At 32.1% G+C, this 18,277-nt stretch overlaps 6 protein-coding genes and 1 long non-coding RNA gene across 8 annotated transcripts in view; 4 read left to right on the forward strand and 3 right to left on the reverse strand.

Annotated features, from left to right (window-relative positions):
- Window positions 1–5: 5 nt before the first annotated feature.
- On the forward strand, window positions 6–696 carry LOC128890626 (decapping and exoribonuclease protein-like). Its single transcript, XM_054149282.1, has 2 exons — window positions 6–451; window positions 615–696. Exons 1-2 carry the CDS (start codon window positions 153–155, stop codon window positions 694–696), a joined length of 381 nt encoding a protein of 126 aa, XP_054005257.1. The 5' UTR covers window positions 6–152.
- Window positions 695–1,709, forward strand: LOC128891274 (decapping and exoribonuclease protein-like). Its single transcript, XM_054150689.1, has 3 exons — window positions 695–818; window positions 913–1,277; window positions 1,355–1,709. The coding sequence occupies exons 1-3, from the start codon at window positions 809–811 to the stop codon at window positions 1,577–1,579; spliced, it is 600 nt and encodes a 199-aa protein (XP_054006664.1). The 5' UTR covers window positions 695–808; the 3' UTR covers window positions 1,580–1,709.
- Window positions 1,710–4,231: 2,522 nt separating this feature from the next.
- Window positions 4,232–10,559, forward strand: LOC128891310 (uncharacterized). Its single transcript, XR_008460794.1, has 3 exons — window positions 4,232–5,263; window positions 7,301–7,396; window positions 10,428–10,559. It is a non-coding gene; the product is annotated as an uncharacterized LOC128891310 (long non-coding RNA).
- LOC128891220 (serologically defined colon cancer antigen 8 homolog) lies at window positions 5,435–8,299 on the reverse strand. The gene is made up of 7 exons (XM_054150567.1): window positions 7,831–8,299; window positions 7,612–7,746; window positions 7,203–7,536; window positions 6,329–7,100; window positions 5,976–6,214; window positions 5,695–5,806; window positions 5,435–5,575 (listed from the first exon to the last, which is right to left on the reverse strand). Exons 1-7 carry the CDS (start codon window positions 8,022–8,024, stop codon window positions 5,463–5,465), a joined length of 1,899 nt encoding a protein of 632 aa, XP_054006542.1. The 5' UTR covers window positions 8,025–8,299; the 3' UTR covers window positions 5,435–5,462.
- On the reverse strand, window positions 8,527–11,493 carry LOC128891232 (major facilitator superfamily domain-containing protein 12-like). The gene is made up of 8 exons (XM_054150604.1): window positions 11,073–11,493; window positions 10,388–10,718; window positions 10,100–10,307; window positions 9,715–9,926; window positions 9,279–9,638; window positions 9,057–9,207; window positions 8,859–8,977; window positions 8,527–8,776 (listed from the first exon to the last, which is right to left on the reverse strand). Exons 2-8 carry the CDS (start codon window positions 10,692–10,694, stop codon window positions 8,661–8,663), a joined length of 1,473 nt encoding a protein of 490 aa, XP_054006579.1. The 5' UTR covers window positions 10,695–10,718; window positions 11,073–11,493; the 3' UTR covers window positions 8,527–8,660.
- A 151-nt stretch (window positions 11,494–11,644) lies between these two features.
- LOC128891297 (ribonuclease kappa-B) lies at window positions 11,645–12,839 on the reverse strand. The gene is made up of 2 exons (XM_054150716.1): window positions 12,604–12,839; window positions 11,645–12,227 (listed from the first exon to the last, which is right to left on the reverse strand). The coding sequence occupies exons 1-2, from the start codon at window positions 12,670–12,672 to the stop codon at window positions 12,006–12,008; spliced, it is 291 nt and encodes a 96-aa protein (XP_054006691.1). The 5' UTR covers window positions 12,673–12,839; the 3' UTR covers window positions 11,645–12,005.
- Window positions 12,840–13,775: 936 nt separating this feature from the next.
- LOC128891282 (sorting nexin-24-like) overlaps window positions 13,776–18,277 on the forward strand; it is a 7,698-nt gene continuing 3,196 nt past the window's right edge. Inside the window, exons 1-2 of one of the 2 annotated variants that reach the window (XR_008460782.1) lie at window positions 13,776–14,116; window positions 17,853–18,046. Coding sequence is in view for 1 of the 2 variants with exons in the window: in XM_054150700.1 (XP_054006675.1) it covers window positions 13,964–14,116; window positions 17,853–18,046 (347 nt within the window). In the remaining variant the exon portion in view is untranslated. The remainder of the gene's footprint in view (window positions 14,117–17,852; window positions 18,047–18,277) is intronic. The other variant, XM_054150700.1, reaches the window with a different exon arrangement.

The raw sequence follows: 18,277 nt of genomic DNA on the forward strand, positions 1-18,277 counted from the left end.
CGATAATTTATCGTTATTTATCTCTGGATGAAAATGATATCATCAAAGGTAATAAGCAGTAGTAAATGCTGGTAGATAGTATATAAGCACTTGTTAGAAGCTAAAGTGTGACCAAATACAGATATACAGTATAAGTACAAAAGCTTTTTATAATGTACAAAATATTAAAAATCGGCCGTTTAAACGGACCAGCTGAACACTTCACCAAACCACAGATTGTTGGTCATTATAGTATTAACGATGCAAGAGAATATTGTAATGATTTATCACAACTAAAGTATTACAAAAAACCGTTGAATCCTGATAATGTTAATTTTAATCTTGATGATAATGAAGATACGATAGTTACACCAGAAGACGAAAATACTAAGTTAGATGATTTATTACGACGGATGTCGGAAAATTTTGATCAACTTAAAAGACAAAATTTCGACAATGAAAATGATCGGTGGTGAGTTATAAACATCTTTAGAGAGTATCATTAAACAATTTAATCGAAATTTTAAGTCATTCAAAAAGTAATTTAAGTTTATATAAAACAACTGTTGATAAATTTCTATGCTATATTTTTTCATGTTAAGTACACAACTTTTGCAATACGTTTTACATATTAGGTTGGAACCAGAAATTGTTTGTTGTCGCGGTTTGTTAAAAGCTGTGATGGCTACACCATACAAGAAAAGAGATGAAATTTAAAGGGACAATATATTTATGCGCCTTTGATACCATTGAAAAAAAGCAGTATAAGTTAAGACTATCTGGTTTTCAGAAAAAATGTACATTATGGGGACGCAAATTTGAACACTATATGTTATCAGGTTATAAATTAGAACAAAATTATTATAAGATACAATTTCAATGTTTTTTGTTTTTATCAAACTAAAAGGTAATCAAGTTGGTTCTTTTCATTAGGTACACCTTCCACAAATCCAGATTTATCTGTTCCTTTTAATCAAAATGAAATATTTTGTTGTGTATTCAAGTCCAAGCTTAGGGAAACAGTTTTACTTTATGCAGGTGAAATAGATGGTATTCGTTCCCAACAGCAAATACAAGACACATTAGTAGGAAAAGATGTTGAATTAATAGAATTAAAAACTGTAAGTTTTAAAGCTTTTAACAGCTATGGTTGCATCAAAGCACATAAGACTCTAGGATGGTGGTGTCAGAGCTACTTAGCGGACATACAAAACATTGTATGTGGTCTTAGAAATGATAATGGTATTGTTACCAAGATAAAGGAATATAAGCTCAAGCAATTAGTATCTGAAGGAAAAGTAATTTATATTTGAAGTACAATTTATATAATTTAAATATAGACTCCAGAAGTTATCTTCATTTCTTTTTTTCACAGTTTTCATGGAATGATGGAGTATGCAGAAATTTTTGTGATAAGTTTCTACAGCAAGTAAAAACGATTGTTACTAAGGACTGCAAAGAATGTCTCTATAAATTTACATATGAACCAGGAAGTGACAGCATTATAGTTGACGAAATAAAACCTAATCCTAACTTGGAATACACATTTTTATATTCATGGTATATTGCTAAAGCGAAACAACATTTCGAAAAACGTTAAGATACTTTTCCATTATTTATATTCAATGTAACTATAAACATAAAAACTGTAAATGTATGAATAATTTTAATGTATATGTTAGAAGCAAAATCACGAGAATTCAGGAAATAAACATAAAGATACGTATGTATCCAAAATACTTATTCCTGAAAGGTACTCTCCGCTCTTTCGAATTTAACAGAGGCAAGAAGAATTATTTTAAAACTCAAAATAATGAAAGTATACTTATATTGTCAGTTTTAAATTGACAAATTATTTGAAAGCTTATACAATACCAGTTTTAGTCCTTGATGTTTTCAAAAGTACGCACAACGGATGACAGAAAGTCTTGTTGCACTAAATTTAAATGTTAAAGATGAAGTAAGAAATGAAAAAAGAGGTCTACTACTTCTAATGCATAATTTATTTATATATTTTAGATAAATTTATGTATTTTTTTCCACAACGGCGCGGAAGATATTTCATCACTTATAACCATATAGTTTCCAATACAATGTGACCATACGTAGCCTTTGAATAATAATAATCATTCAATTTACGGCATGAGCGGCAGCCATACTACAATTCCGACCGGCGACTCCGAGGAACCCTGTCGAGTAATTCCGAGAGTTAACGAATCGACGAACGGGCTTCGCTCAGTGTTGTAAGATGCGAAGATTCCGACTGCAACGCCACCTGCGGTGGAGTAAGGAATCTTAGCTTATGATATCTCCGCTCTATAGAATAATATTCTTTGGTAGTTTCGTGCTATGCAAGTGTGAAGACTTTGAGATTTTCTACTTGAGCGCTCCGCTTGTACATTGTTGGTACTAAATTACGCGTGCTTTTTGCGGGATACCGTAACCACGGTGTAAGAAAGAACTGTCATTCATAGTGCTGTGTGCAGTGCGTGTGGTCGGTTGTGTGGTCATCGGTATAAAGTAAAAAACTAAACCTTCACTTCATAAGCCCTATCGCTTCATCCTATCATACTGTTTATTCACTTTTGCATCATATATTGTATATACCTATCCATATACAGGGTGTCCCAGCCTTAGTGATACAGCGTTCCAACTCCAAAACTATCGGCTGAATGCAAAATTTCAAATATGGAAATTGCGTGGTAAAGTGGAGCTCATATTTCAGCGAGAAGGGATTTTTGTTATGTTTGTATACAGGGTGTCCCAAAAATGTTGGAGGTCCTTGAAAGGGGTGGTTCGGGAGGTGATTTAAAACAACTTTTTCCTTTGCAAAAATGTCGGATGGGGCTTCGTTAAGTAGATGTTAATAAAGAAACCCTACCAATCAGAGCGCGCGTATACCGTTGGAGCGGCCGCGGTAGCGAAGGCTACGCACTGAGCGGCCGCGTCAATATCCTTCGATGCACGTCGAGTCACTTGTTCGCGTACGAGAGCGGCTACCTATTGGGTAGCCATCGCTATCGCGGCCGCTCCAACGGTATACGCGCGCTCTGATTGGTCGGGGTTTTTTGTTAATATCTGCTTAACGAAGCCCCATCCGACATTTTCGCAAAGGAAAAAGTTGTTTCAAATCACCTCCCAAACCACCCTTTTCAAGGAACTACAACATTTTTGGGACACCCTGTATAATACATCGAAAAAATTATTGTCAAACTGATTATCTCATAACTGAACATAATTTATACAAATGACATTACAAAATAATTTAAGAGTATAGATACCTGTACATATAATAGACAAAATATACAATAATAAATAAACTAACACGACTAGATATAATGAAATTTAATAACTTTTAACACACCTTTATATGTACATATTTATTGATTCTTTTGTCTTCTATAGATGTTTAATCAATATAGAAAGGAAGCAAAAAACAACACAGATGTGAATTAATTATTAATTATGTCAATTATTTTATACGAAAATTATAAGAAAATAAATTTTATTCAATTTTAATAAATTGTTCTCTGTAACAGTTGTAATTGTCAAGTTGTAGTTGTCAAGTAAGTATCGGTGCCCATAACGTAAGACGTAAGTTAAAGCGTCTATCGAAAATGTGAACGGTTTATTGCAATTCGGATATTCCTACGTATATCGCGAACGAAAATCCTTTATGAGCGAAAACAGGGAAAAAATTCATTTAACTTTTTTACGTAGTATTTAATTCCCTGTGAGATTCATTTAGTGAATCTTTTCATTTTTACGAATAACGAATATTTATACTAAATAATACGAAAAATGATAGAACTATAAGAGGTAACTATTATTATTCATGAACCGATTAGGTTAAAAAATTAACCAGATTTTGAGACGAAAATATGAAATCTAAATATGCAATTTCATTAAAATCTATTTAGCCATTTAAACGCAATTGTGGTAACAAACATTCGAGATTTCGAAAAAATCTATTTTTTTAATAGTCTCAGTATGATCAGGAGGTCCTAAAACGTGAATTCCTGAAAAAAAATTTCGAAAAAATTTTTTTTCGTTAGAAGAATATTAGTCGGAAAGTAAAAATGTCTGGTGAGTCAAAATCGCATTACGATGGCTCGTATCGCTTGCCAGCGACTAGGGCAGACTAGGGTTGCCATTTGCCGTATACCGTCCTAGGCCTGTAACAATGAAGGAGTCCGTGATAGGTACAGCATGAGTAAGACGAAAGATCCCCCAACGGCAACCTTGCCGGCGCCGACTGGAATCTCAACGTTTCAAGAGCGAGGGAAAAAGGCTCATATTCACCGTCCCTCTCAACTTTCGAAATAGTCCGAAGTCATCCGAAGCGCTGGGTTCACATACGCGCGGATCGTGGAGTTGTGTATATGCATGGTGGGGGAAATTCTCGATACTCCGGCCATTAACTTTAGCATCACTGAATAGAGTACGGACCGAATGATAACTATCAAAACTTCCTCATTGTACCGCAAACGGCGCTGCAGTCGGAAATCTTCGCATCTTACAACACTGGCTTCGCTCCTATTGACTAGGTGTTGACGAAATAATTTTTTGAATTCGTTGAAGAAGGATAAGAACAAGACTCGACCGTTTTTGGCAGATTCATGATATGATATTACGATATCTCAGTTGTACGTGGACCGGTTTTATTGATTTTGGTTTTATTCGAAAGCTTATATGCGGTTTACATAAGAAAAAAAAAATATATACATGTCGAATTGAGTAACCTCCTCCTTTTCGAAATCAGTTAAAAAATACCTTTAAATTTAGAAAATATTGTAGGCGTGACAAGATATTAATGAAAAAAGTTTCAGAATAGTTTACAAGCAAAAGATACGCGATAGCGCCAACGCCAGTATACGCAGTAGCGTATGATTTTTCATGTACTTGGCGTCGAGACGCTACCGCGTTTGTAAATATAATTTTATAAAACTAATTCAATAATATTAATACATTGTTTTATCATTTATATTATCAGGTGTAATCAACCGTTTTTATTGACCAAGGTCTTGTTCTATACAAGAGATCTAACAAACATAGATGCATTCCATTCTTGCCTCGTGTCGGTATTTTGAGCGGGGCCTTCTCCTGATAGCGGTTTATATACTTAACAAATCATTACTATCATACTAATCTATCGCATACTATTGCCACACTATTGCAATGCTCTCGTGCTACCTAACGAACCTAAACTGATCTGAACTCACCTAAACCTAAGTGAACCTAAGTGACCTAAGTACTTGACCTATCATCTACGATCGCTGTACCTGTAAGTTGAAACACGGAATCAAATGAGCAATATCTCAGTTTTAAATGTAAAGATAATTATAAAGAAATCTTTCGTAATTATTGCATTATTTTTCTTGAAATATTGATGTAAAATCTATTAACATAAAATGAAGCATATATTTTATTTGTTACATTCATGTATGCTATTACTGTGTTGATAGAGGTACCTTTAAAAACTCTCACTTTTGTTTTGGAATGATTTTTACTTTCAGATCGACCTTAACAGTGCGTTTCTTGTTTGAAGTTGATGTAGCTTTTCCAACTCTTGTTACATCTTTATCAGTGACTTTCTCTGTCAACACAGAATAGCCCTAGGTGTATTTAAGAAAGTAATATAAATACCCATTAATTACAATTACATAGCATAAGTTCCTTATACCCAACATAGGCATATATAAACCGATATCTTACCATGTTTAGTTTTCATGTCCATTGTCATAGAAGCTAGTTCTTTTTCATTTTCTGATTTCGATAAAGCTTGCATGGAAAAATCCTCCGGGTACATACATTTACTTACATTAATCTAAAATAAACATTTGCATATACTATAATTTTATACTTCTACAATAATAATATTTCATTCTTGTATTTGCTTATCGTACCAGAGTTACCATTTTACTCTGCTGAAAATGTTTCAGATGCTTGACAACCTTACTGAAAACTGTTGCGAGTGTAAAGGTTTAATATCTTACCTCCTTCTCTAGGGAAGCTATTTGCGCCACAAGTCTTAAATTTTCTTTTCTAAGATGATCTAAGTCAGTTTCCGTTCTCCCCAATCGTTGTTTATATGAATTTATTTCAGTTTGTAATATATTTTGCTCTTGACAACTTTGTCTGTCGTTTCGTTCAGCAGCCAATTTCATAGCTACAACTTCTCGTTCAACGTCATCTTTTTCGGCTAATACTTTGTTCAGTTTACTTTGCAAGTTTGCTATGTACGACATAAATTATAAGGTAAAATGGCAAAAACCAATTTATTGTATTTGTTTCACTAGCTATTATTAAATTCGATAAAATAAGCAATTATTAAAATTATAAAACTTACATATGTTACTTTGAAGTTCTTTTTTTAAATTATCGATAAATGTTTGTTTCTGAGATAATTCATTTCTAAGTTCTGCTAATTCTTTACGCTGTCTTTCCGATTCTAATTGACATTTGTTAGCCGCATTCCAATGGGAAGATATATCGACGGACAGTTGTTCAATTTGTTGCGCGTATCTATGTTCTACTCTTTGCCTCTCTTCAGCAATACGTCTGCTCGCTTCCAGAGTAGCTTCTCTAAGTTTATTACATTGTCTATCCAATTCTTCTTTCAATGTTTTAATTTCCGATTTACATTGATTGTTTTCAAATTCAATTTGCTGCATAGCATCTATGGTTTGTTTTACTTTTTGTAATGCTTCGGTTTCTTTATTTCGTATGAAAGTTAAAGATTTTTGTAAATCTTCCATTTTCATCTCAGCTTCATATTTACCATGCAAAGCTTGTTCTAACTGAGGTTTTAGACGTGCCGCATCAGTATTCAAACAATTTTCGGATAATTGCTCCAAATTAGACTGTATTTCCTCTTGAGCTCTACGGAGTTCTAATTTTGCTTGAGTAAGTTGTGCTTCCAATTCGCTAATTCTTGATTCAAAAACTATACTAGGAACTTGCAAAGTTTTGAGTTTTACCATTTCAGGGGTTTCTTTTTGAACAGAATTTTGTTTATCGTTCCTATTGTCATGTTCGTCGATGTGTATATACTCGTCAAGAGTACATTTTAAAAATTCTGTTTTGTTTTTATAATGTAAAGTTTCATTTTCAGTTACAACCTAGAATTAGTGAATTCAAATTTTTAAGAATTTTTACGACTAAAATGCTAAATAATACAATTATTTAAAGTAGCTCTTATAATTAGTACATAGTTATTCTACCTCTCTGACTTTAAGAATTAGATTAGTTAGTTGATTTCTGCAAAATTGAGATTCTTGTTGTAATTGTTGAATATATTCTTCTTGTTGCTTAATAAAAGAATTTACTTCTGGAGGAACAGATCGCAAATCTGCAGTTGAAGACGTTAAACTACTGTATGTTTTCATCTGATGCGCAGTTTGGCAAAATCCAAAGTGTGAGTTTATAACACTATTTATATCTTCTTGTGTACCTTTTGCTTTAGAATTGTCAATTATCACACTTTTATCATCTACGTCTTCTTTAGATTTATTAATTTTTGTATTGCTGTATCGATCTTTAGTTCCTTGTGGTTTTCTACATAAAATAGAAAAACACCTTATGTACAATGAAGTGTTAAATTAATAATAATTATATTCGGTACTAAATTACCTTGTCATTGGCTTTGAAATGTAAGATTCAGCCAGCAAATATTTTAACTTTGAAACAGCTTCCCTATATGCCATTTCTGTATAATCTACAGATTTCTTCTTATTAAATTCTAACTTTTGAATTCCATTTAACTTTCTATAAGATTAAGATTAAGATAGAATTAAAAATTAATAGAATATAAAATAAAAACGTAATATTTTTAAATAACATTGTAATTACTTGGTTTTCAAACTTAATCTCTTCATTTGTGCAAAATCTGCAGAAATTGTACTATTTGAAAAAATTCCTTTCGACTTGGAATAGTTTCTTAAGGGAAATCTTATGTTTGTTAAGTAAGTGCTTAGACTTTCTGTAGTGGTTGTTGGTGTACTAATAAAGTAATGTTGCCGTCCGTAGTTGCTTGTTCCAGACATTCTAACTTTGTTTTGCCGATACCGTTGAGTCGTTATTCGTTATATATTATACATATACATACATAACAACAGAAATCAACCAATGGACTAACTAAACCAAGTATATACTTGATCAAACACAAACGCACGTTAACCGCTCCACAAGGGTATCGTAGTAAAGCTCAAGAAAATCGAAGTTCAACTGAACATAGTCGGATTGTAGGTAGCGTATTGTGGATTGCGTGTAGGATGATCGTTTTATGCTTTATGGGAACGAGTACCGTACCATCGCACACGGATATTTCGTGACTTATTATCAACTATCTGTCAGTTGTGCACTAGATTAATATTGTAGTTTCATTTCTTTTCATTCAATATTTTAATCTAATTACATTGCATATTAATGTGGATGTACACAGAATAACGCTAATAATAGAATATTCAAAATAGAATACAATTTTTCTGATAACAAGATAAATATGTATATAGTTGATAAAGGTAGAACAACTTATAAATATACAAATAATTGGTAACGATATTGAATTATATATACATGGTTGAGATAAGGTATATACATATACATTTCAAATTTTGCGAATTTTTGCACCTAACAAATATGCATTAAAATTAATGCTATCGTATTGGAATTATTCTAGATTATGTAATGTGTTCTTGTCCTGGCGAGTTGTTAGTGTTAGGTTCATTTTCTGATGGTGCTATGGAAACGAATGTATCATCGTGTTGTACAATTTGTTCCGTTACTATATCGTATGCTAAAAGGAATTGTAACATTATCGTATTATAATTCATTCATATTTAATTATATTTAATTATATATGTATATATAATTCATACCTATGTTGCGAGGAAATGGTTTCATCCATAATATTGTTAATAATCCAAATAATGCGGAAGAACTACACGCGTATACTAAGATATCTCTATAGAAATGTGTATAACTAATCCAAGATTCTCTAAAGAAAATTGCAAAATATTTACATTATAAAGAAACTTAGTATCAGAATTATTGGTTCTTTAATATATAATCCTTACAAATATTGAATGCTCATAACGGCTAATCCATTACAAAGTTTATCCGTGAAACTCAATATACCATATACAAATGCACCGCTATCAGTGTTTTGGCCAATGAAATCTGCGGTAACTCCCAGACTGGTCACTAACATAATGGATCCTGCAGATCCTGTACCAAAAAGTGTTTAATTAAATTTTAAATATTATAAATTGAATATATACAAAATCACATAATATTACCTAATATTAAAGATACCAAATAAATTTGATAATTTATGTACATTATGCTTGTACCAAATTGTATCCAAATACAAGAGCATATGGCCAGTATGACACCACAACAAAATGAAAGTTTTCTGCCTAATTTTGTATTCAACTTTTCTATAATTAAAGATGTTACGAAACTACTCAAAAATATCACCAAAGGCACTACAGCCAAAGATGTAGCTGGCATATTCAATGATTTATGCAAATACAAAGGAATATAAATTTGTGATAAATTTACAAATGCACGTGTAGGCATATATACACAGGCTACTTGATATAGATGTACATCTTTTAATAATGATGATACCGTTCTTGCATTTCTATGCACTAATCCTATAAAAGATACAACAAAGTTGATATTACTAAATATATATTATATGTAAATAAATTAGTACAAAATTAATCTTACCATTAGAATTATTAACACTTCCCTCCTTAACAAAAATATGGAACAAAATGGATGTTATAGATCCTACTCCTAATCCAATGAATAAAATTTCTTGAAATTTCTTAACATCGTCAGGACCAATTTGAGAATTGGAATCTTTGTCATTTGTTATATGAAATACTGTCCATGTGATGCAGTAAACAAAAATATTTGAGAGAACGGTAAAACTATATCTAAACAAAATTACAGTGAGTATTGTAATTGCTTGTCTTTATGTTTTTCAAATTTATATGTTACACTATATCATGTAATCTCCACAACTGAATGCATAATATTCTTCTACTAAAATGAAGATACTAAAGAGTATTTCAAGTGAAGTCTTTTCTAAGTATATTTGAAAAAATACCTGATAGCGATAAGTTCTGTTCTTTCATGTTCAGTAGGCGTAAGTTCTGGGACCAATGATAAATGAGATATTTGCACTGCAGCCCAGCCAAATTGAAAAATTACAACAAATGCTGCATAATAAATTAATTGAGCCCATTTATGAGAATTTTCACATCCGATACAAGGTGAAAATATGAAAGGAAATGCGAATAATACGCAAAGAGTACCTAAAGTATATCATTTTAAAAACATATTTACGCATTTATTATATAAGACTAGTAACATTTCATATAACACATATGTGTACCCATTAAATGCCATGTTTTCCTTTTTCCATATTTACATAGCCACAACTCATCATTCTTATCAGAATGAAATCCAACAAATGGAGTGGCTACAGCATCAGCTACTTGACCGATAAGCAAGACTACCCCAGCCAGTGTTGCATTAAATCCCAATATCAAATGAAAATATACTAATAAATATGTGAACCACATAGAAGCGCAAATATCATTTAAAACATGTCCTATGCCATATGTTAGCCTTATAGAAATAGGAAGACGTTGTATTATTTCGGTATAATCATTGGTCAAATTTGCTCGTTCGTGTTCCATTGTAATAAAATTCAATAGAATAATCTATGATAATTCATATATAATGTTATTATACGTATATCAATAATATTATATATTTACGTATTTAAAAAGAGTGCGATAGTATACTAATTAACGTTATTTTTAAACAAAATTTTAAATTATACAAAATTGTTAGTACTATATACGTTTCTATTTATTTAATTAGTAAAATATTTGATAAAGTTGCAAAATATCATATTCAACGTAAGTTTGGGTTTGCCGCGATCATCTGTTCCTCTATACGTTATTAAAATCTTTCATTTTTGTATCAACTGTATAATACATATAAATAACTAATTTAAATTTAAAAATTGATATTGTTTGGGAGAAGTTTAATTTGTTGAATAAATACATAACCTATCAAACTGTCGCTGATGTCGGTAAGTATAGGTACAGCTTGGTACAGCCACAGGTAGTCACAATTCACAATCACAATACTGCTTTAGTTCACGTGATTTTTACGTTTTTCCAATACAATAACATTGCCAATGTACTCTAAGTATGTTGTTTTTTTTATTCATGTAATAATTCCAAGTTAAAATGTTTAATACATAGAGATAATTAAGGGTGATTCATGGATAATAATTGTTTGACAGTTTTGATATATGTAGATGGTATGCTTATGCACATGATTACTATTATCTCTGTAGATTAAGAAATCACATAATATGTATGTAAAAACTATAAAAAATCACTCATTTTTTATCTGGAAAGCTGAAATTAATAAAATATCTATTTATCTACTATTACCTTTATATTAAATTAATCTGATAAGTAATATTTGTAAATCTTTTAAAATGCTTTTTTCTTTTACTGTCTAATTAAACGAAACTTTTAAGCAATCTTGTTTTGCTGAGTATGGAATTCTACGACGAGCATACAAAGGTGTAAGGCTTTAAACTTTATAAATAAACATAAAATACATTAGATCATAGAAGAAAATAAATTCAATTAATATAATTTTACATTTTTATACACTTAACGATAATATGAAATAATAGTAATAATAGTAATTATCATATTTTATTGATTGTACGATGTCTAAAACTAAAAGTATGCAATTTGTATGCGTAAACAAAGAAAGCATAAAATGTATACTTTAAGATCGCTAAATTTGAAATAAGATATCTGTATCATCGTTATCATGTAATTTGTTATTAATATTTATAACATACTTTTAAACATGATCTAGAATATTTCTAAACATGACTTTTTTGTTTACAATACAGTATTATTTTATAACTTTATACATATTTCTTATACGTTGTACAACATGCTATTAATATTCTTCTAAACACTAAGAGATGATCTTGAATTTATGTAAAATTGATGTCCTGAAAATAGGAATGTAAGAACATAAATACAGGCTGCTATCCAACAATTATATGCATTTTGTGTATAGCCTCTGTCTGCTTCAGCATAGAACTCCTTAACATTGGTAAAAGATCCTCCTAATGGAAGATCTTCTACTAGAGCTACACTCTTAACATAGAAGAATATCCCCATCAGTAGCTGAAAATGAAATCCAATGTTTTATTTAATTTATTAGATGAAAGTTTCTAACATAGGCAAATAAAATACAAAAACATATTCCCTTAGTAAAATATCAATGTGTTCGTAAATCTTATATTTATTAAAGAAACAATTAAGAGATACCTTATTTTACTATAATACGATAAAATGATTTAGATTTGTTGAAAGATAACCTATATGTCTTCTAGTACAATAAAATAAATAGTAATGCAAATAGCGGAGATTTAAATAAAAAGAAGTTATTCAAACCCCTTATTTCTTTAGAATTTCTTTGTTTATTTCTTACAAATGTGTGGTTCAAATTTGAAACATGCATTAATATTGTGTTGTTGTCATGTTAAAAAATATGACTTACTAGTTGAAATATACCCCAGACAGATAATATTAAGCCACATAAGGCATATTTAGGTCCACATATCTTCATTTTGTTTCAAATGAAATTATTTTTTCTTACTTTTGTATAGAGTAACCTAACATGGAACGTATCACTACTGATATATTGCTACGCCCTCACAAGTCATATGATTTTCATTGAAGAATAACAGCAGTCAACTACGACCAACTGCGACCAACCAAGAAACTATCGATACCTCGAAAGAGCACGAAAGAGTGTATTGGGATTGGTGTATCCTTTTGCCTATATATCTTTGACTTACCTACAATTACTAAAATCTGTAATATAGCAAAGGTCTGTATGTATATTGTATATTAAGCATCAAACCGATAGGTCGGGATGTACCGAATGGACACAAAATTAATAGCAATTATACTAGTTAATAATTACATTTATAAAGTGAAAGAGTTAATAAACAAAAATATATTTATTGTAACACCTTGAAAGGGGTGGTTCAGGAGGTGATTTGAAACAACTTTTTCCTTAGCGAAAATGTTGTCCGAGGTTTCATTAAGGAGATATTAAACGAAAACCCCGACCAATCAGAGCGCGAGGATGCCGGTTGAGCGTAGGCTACGCGATAAGCGACTGCGCTCATACGCTACCGCGGGCGCTCCAACGGTATACGCGCGCTCCGATTGGTCGAGGTTTTTGTTAATATCTGCTTAACGAAGTCCCGGACAACATTTTCGCTAAGGAAAAAGTTGTTTCAAATCACCTCCCGAACCACCCCTTTCAAGGTGTTACAACATTTCTGGGACACTCTGTATATCGGTATATTCGTATACTAGGGACGTAGAGATGGGCAAAATTTCCTTCTTTGGAAAATTTTCAAAAGAGGAAACGAGACAAACATATCAGCAAATTTCAGATTTATTCGAAACCTAGGGTTTTTCCCATCACTGCGCCCCGGGCCGTTACCTGACCGCGACTCCTCCTAACGTCGGCCCTGGCAATAACTATTTTAGGACGAAAAAAGTATCCTTTTTTTTCAAATTCATTACAGCAAATCAGTTAGTACCAATTATTTAATTTGAATTCGGTAATTTAGCAAAGAAAATAAGTATTTTGAAAAAGGTATTACATTTACAGGGAAAGATTTATTTAGACAGTTGGTAGCACTTCTCGTGTCTTTTTTTGTAGTGGTGTATTCGGTAATGCAGACGTATACGAACAAACACAGAACCATTGACTGATTTGACAGGCGCCAGTATAGATTGAAAGTAGAGCAATCAAAAAGTCGTATATTCGGTGTAGTTTGACTCTGGCATTGTGGTTTATTGTGCACGTTTTAAGACCATAGAAAAGTGCTAGCGATGCAATGTATCAAGTTTTCATCAGGAGATACCGTTTGGCCGATGTGCCACACGGCAAGCCCTATTATGTTTACTGTATTGAAGTCCTGGAGTCAGAACGTGGTACTCGATACTTTATCGAGAAAAGATACAGCGAATTCAGCGCGTTACATCGCACGGTATGTTATTTCACAAATTTGGGACTGAAATATCAATATTTGTAGCGTGATAGTTAGTTTTCATTACTGTCATGATAATTTAGAATTCGCGTGCCTTGTACTACGCAATCAGAATCTAAACCTCTGCTATTTCTTTAACGTCGGCACTTTCACCAATACCAAGTTCCATTACCCTTCATTTTTCGAATAAAATATCTGCGACAATAATGTCTACCACGATATTGTAAACATAGTGACATTAAAAAATTGTAGATAGAAATAGACTTCGTCATGAGTTTCGTGTCACGAAGGAAGAGAGAGACAGGGAGGAAGACGATGTCTTCTGTCCTTTTCTATACTTCGTTGTACGAACAAAAATAGCAATATTTGCGTTTGATTTCTTATTCCATTCACTCTAATTCCATTTCTCCTATTTATTTAGTTCGCATGAATAAACGTGTGATCCAGACTGTTGTACACGTGTACTACGACTTATTAGATACACACGTGCGTTACGTAATATATACACATCTCTTGTATACATATATCACAATTTACGTCCGACGTAGTTGAAACAGAGATCGTTCTACACAAATTTGTTAAGTCAAGCGTTTAAATTCAGAAACTGGCAACAATATCTCATTTTTTTAGCATTACAAATTTTTTAAAAATTAAGGAAACTCATTTGTCACTCTGTTAACAATTAACAGTACTAAATAGAAAGTGAGAGGTACGAGAATAGTTGAAATGTAAATGAATACTTTTCTAAATTAACTTTATTTCCGAGGATAATCGTAAAAAAATGTCATACAAACAATACAACATAATGCAATACATATATATTTTGCTCATAATTATTTTTATTGTTATTGCATGAAGCGTATTGGTCATCGATTGCTACTAAAAAATGTGAAATAAAATAATTCTTGGAAAAAAAATATAACCGACTTCGAAAAGTATTAAAACTTAAAACTGCACTAAAAAGTATGAAATAATTTCTAGTTAGTTGATATAAATACTCACCAGTTCTAGATATAATTACTTAAAAATATGAAATAATTACTATTTCCTTTATATTAAATTTTGTTAAATAATCTTTTCGTAGTCCGCGCAAAATTAAAAATTACTTACATTCAAAATTACCAAACTTGGTTTAACTTTCTGTTCGAGTAACAAAACATACACCCTTAAATTATTGCTATCATTATACAATACTTTAGACACCATATACATTAACATTATTCAATATCGCCACCTCCACCATTACTATCCCAAACCTATACAGACAGTATTTTCATAGAGAGAAACAACTTTTTCCTTAGCGAAAATGTTGTCCGAGGCTTCGTTGAGGAGATATTAACGGAAAATGGCCAATGGCCTTCGATGCACGTTGAGTCACTTGTTCGCGTCCAAGCGCGGCCGCTTAGCTCGTAGCCTTCGCTACCGCGGCCGCTCCAACGGTATCCGCGCGCTCTGATTGGTCAGTGTTTTCCGTTAATATCTCCTCAACGAAGCCTCAGACAACATTTTCGCTAAGGAAAAACTTGTTTCAAATCACCTCCCGAACCACCCCTTTCAATGTGTTACATTTTTGGGACACCCTGTATACATTAGCAGTAACCAATATTTCCATCCCAGCCCCCGCAAAAAAGAATGCCCCAAACCTACTCAGACAGTATTTTCATGTAGGTATGTAGTGTATACATTAACTGTATGCAATATTGACCCTCCCACGCAACATTAAAACAAATACATCAAACCCTCTCAGACAGTATTTTCACGTAGACAGTATACATAGACAATGTAGACAATCTATACATTAACACCATTCCATATTGCCGCCCTCGCCAAAAACTCTATCAAGCAGGATTTAAAAATTGTTAATTTTGCTCCGACTACGAAAAGGTTATTTAACATAATGTTAATATACAGGAAATAGAAATTATTTCATACTTTTCTGCAATTATATCTAGAACTGGTGAGTATTCATATCAATTAACTAGAAATTATTTCATACTTTTTAGTGTAGTTTTAATATTTTTTTCGAAGACGGTTATATATTTTTTTCCAAAAATTATTTTATCATTTATTTATTTGACGTTTTTCGTTGTACTGGTAAGAAAGTTATAGCTTGTTACATTTACTTGGCCTTCCCTGTACATTAATTTATACTTGCCGGAAAGTGTAACATTCTTTCGATAGAGCGCGATTAGTCATATCGGGAATGAATTTCATCACAGCGTAATGATATACGATTTACGTATGTATCTGGTATTCTCTGACAATTGACTGGCAATGAAAGCATTTGCTCCATTGGTGAACCTTAGATGTAGTTAGTATTTCCGGGACATTCGAAGTGCTGTCAGATCGTTCGTAACTGATTTTCAGTGCAAATAACTAATTTACGTTATCAGTGTCAGTGGTGTATAGCACGTTTGTTTCGTTGTTAACACGTGGTTATGTTTCAAATTAACGTAAGTTATACTGGACGCACAGTCGCTGATAAAATTGTTAGAAGCATTTCAGTAAAAAAAGATACTTTTATTGTAATTGAAACGTAGCAATGTTAGATGAAATGCAATGTCATATCCAATTGACATATTAAAGTGGATAGCATTATACAGTATATATTAAATATATGTTGCTTAGATGCCTTTTGTTGTTTAGTATTATCAGTAAAAAATCATGTTTGTTTCTCTGTGCCTTCATTTTGATCAATTACTATATAATATATTGTTGTAATATTATATGTATTATATTATGATTACTAAAATAAGATTTTATGAATTTGTGGCATATGCAAATATGAATAATTTTGTTAAAGGTCTATAAAATATTTGCACTTATGCAAAGTGTAATATATTCTATTTAAGTTTTACATATTAATATACGTTTTTTTGTATTTTAATGTAAACCATAACCCAGATAGCACCGGACGTCCCATAGACGTCCATTTCATGTCCAGTTTACGCCCGAACGTCCAACGTCTTTTGTCGGACATCCGCTCTGAATGTTCTACGAACGTCCATGGGATGTAAATTTTGTACGTCCCAGGAATGTCCGCTCCGAACTTTCTAGATTTAGAAAAAAAATACTTTTTTTTTTAAACATAAAATAAATATTTATTCAATATGTAAAACAGAATATTTTTTTCCGAATATAAAATACACTATTTACAATATTATTATCCCAGATAGCACCGGATGTCCCACGGACGTACAGAGAACGTTCTGGGAATGTCCAGCACCCGACGTCCCATGGACGTATATAAGACGTTCCTGTGCTATCTGGGTATACATTATTTAATATTCGTAACAGAATATATGTTTGCATATGTAAAACAAAATGTTTATTCAATATTAGGAATACAATATTTTTTGTACATATGACATATGTACATAATATTCGGAACTATTCAGAACTACCTAGTTAATTAATTCTTCTAACTTCTCAAAAAAGAGTTCAAGTCATTTAGACCAATTTCAAAAGAAGGAATTGTGTTTTAAAAGGTGTCCGAATATTAATGCGAGTCACTGTACATATAAGCCTAAAATATGAATCGGTTGAGCAAAGGCGTTTATGGGTAAGTGAGAAAGCAGGTTGCGTTGTAGTCGGGGAAACTCGTGAGTTCGGAGACCGCAATAGATTTTTGTAATTTTTCTCGAGCATGCAATTCATCCTAATATACTTTTTTTTTTTATTAATGTTACTAAATGAGTGCAGTCGAATTACATTTACGTTAAATGTTTAATTACAGTTGAAGAAGGAAAACGCGGACACTGCTCCGTTTCCACCGAAGAGGGTAAGGAATTCCCAACCAAAAGTGCTCGAGCAAAGACGAGCAGCATTGGAACTGTACGTTCAGAAAATGTTACGCCTTTCAACCACGAAGCAACAGGTCCTCAATTTTCTGGGTATAGAAGGTCGAGCGGCCGTCGAGTCGTACAAAAGGTATACATAATTACATGTATGCTGAGGCAGTGGTTCCCATCTGTTTCGTCGACTTACGTATCCCTTGGCAGCTATTTTTACAAATTGTACTCTTTATATTAGCAAAATACTTATAATTGATACAGTTGTTAAGTAGTCTAATAATAGGATAATAGACTGTGGAGTAAGAAGACGAATGAACAGTATATACAGGGTGTCTCAAAAGTCGGGGAGGAGCCGAAAATGGGGGGT

The sequence above is a fragment of the Hylaeus anthracinus genome, unplaced genomic scaffold (genome assembly GCF_026225885.1).
Source record: "Hylaeus anthracinus isolate JK02 unplaced genomic scaffold, UHH_iyHylAnth1.0_haploid 12001, whole genome shotgun sequence".
NCBI classification, from domain to species: Eukaryota; Metazoa; Arthropoda; class Insecta; order Hymenoptera; family Colletidae; genus Hylaeus; species Hylaeus anthracinus.